The sequence below is a fragment of the Phaethon lepturus genome, unplaced genomic scaffold (genome assembly GCF_000687285.1).
Source record: "Phaethon lepturus isolate BGI_N335 unplaced genomic scaffold, ASM68728v1 scaffold34155, whole genome shotgun sequence".
Taxonomy (NCBI): Eukaryota; Metazoa; Chordata; class Aves; order Phaethontiformes; family Phaethontidae; genus Phaethon; species Phaethon lepturus.
The window spans coordinates 10-1,175 of record NW_010540406.1 but is presented as its reverse complement, the minus strand read 5'-3'; the positions used below and the strand labels follow the sequence as shown (position 1 = coordinate 1,175).

General features: G+C 63.2%; 1 protein-coding gene across 1 annotated transcript in view; it reads right to left on the bottom strand.

Moving 5' to 3' along the window:
* The window catches only part of ASIC1 (acid-sensing (proton-gated) ion channel 1), a gene marked incomplete at its 5' end in the record, with an annotated part of 2,481 nt that extends 1,537 nt beyond the window's left edge, over positions 1-944 (bottom strand). Inside the window, 2 exons of the mRNA XM_010287433.1 lie at positions 94-359; positions 806-944. Of these exons, the coding sequence (XP_010285735.1) occupies positions 94-359; positions 806-944 (405 nt within the window). The remainder of the gene's footprint in view (positions 1-93; positions 360-805) is intronic.
* Positions 945-1,166: the final 222 nt, after the last annotated feature.

Genomic DNA, 1,166 nt, shown 5'->3' with positions numbered 1-1,166 from the left:
GAGCTGGGAGGGGGCAGAAGCCAGGAGTGAGGAGAGAAGCCCACCACCCCCTGACGCCCGGCACGGCGAGGGGCAGACACCCTCGCTGCATTGGTCCCCAGGGCGAGGTCCCTCTCTCCATCTGGCATGTGGGCAGGGGACGGGGGCACGGGGAGGGGGCTCAGTGTCCCACGGCAGCTCTAGCCCACAGCGCAGGGTGGGAGGGAGCATCCCGGACCCCCCAGGCCCTACCCGCTGCTCCTGGCAGGACACGAAGGTCTGGAAGCCGGGCGAGACACCGAAGCCCAGCTGATGGATGTAGGGTGGCTCGTCCTGGCTGTGGATCTGCACCTTGATTCCGGCTTCGAACGAGGTCTCGTCTGCGGCGGAGAGAAGTGGGGTGAGCGCAGTGCTGTACCCCGCTCTGCAGCGCTGCGCCGAACCCTGCTGACTCCCACCCTTCCCCTGGGTAAATTCGTGTGTCCGTCCATCTGTCCGTCTGTCTGCCACACCATGTCCTTGTCCCCTCCGCCTCTGACCCTCCTGGCTCCAGCACCCGGGGAGAGCGGCAGGGAAAGTGTTTGCCTCTATTTATAAACAAGTGATGGCTGCTTGTCTAAACTGATGGGGAGTTGCCATGGCGAAGAGCAAAGACAAGGAGGAAAAAAGGAAAGAAAAGGACCCAAAGTGATGAGAAATGGAAGGAGGGAAGAGGAGGGAGCTGAGGGATGTGGACTTGTGGAGTGGGGAAGGGGCTGGGAAGCACCCTGGGAGCTGCTAGTGGCCGAGGAGACCTGCTGGGAGAGCCGCTGGGGTGGTGGGTTACCTGTTTCCCCCCACACTGGCAGGTACTCGTCCAGCATGATCTCCAGGCCGTTGCCGGTGCCCCCCTTCATGGTGATGAGCCGGGGCTTCCCGTCCTGCCCCGCGTTGAAGGTGTAGCACTTCCCATAGCGGGTGAAGACCTGCAGGAGAGGACACGGGGCTGAGGCTGGGGCCCCTCTGCTGGCACCAAACTGTTGCTGGCACCACGGCATGAAGCCGGGAGGGCATCACCAGCCCCAAGACACAGCCATCCCCAGCCTGGGGGTACGATCTGACCCAGGCTCCTGCCTTAACGGGGTGTCCCTCACTGTTGGAACTTCCCATCTTTTGCCCCAGTAGAGGAGGAGACATCCCCCACCGAG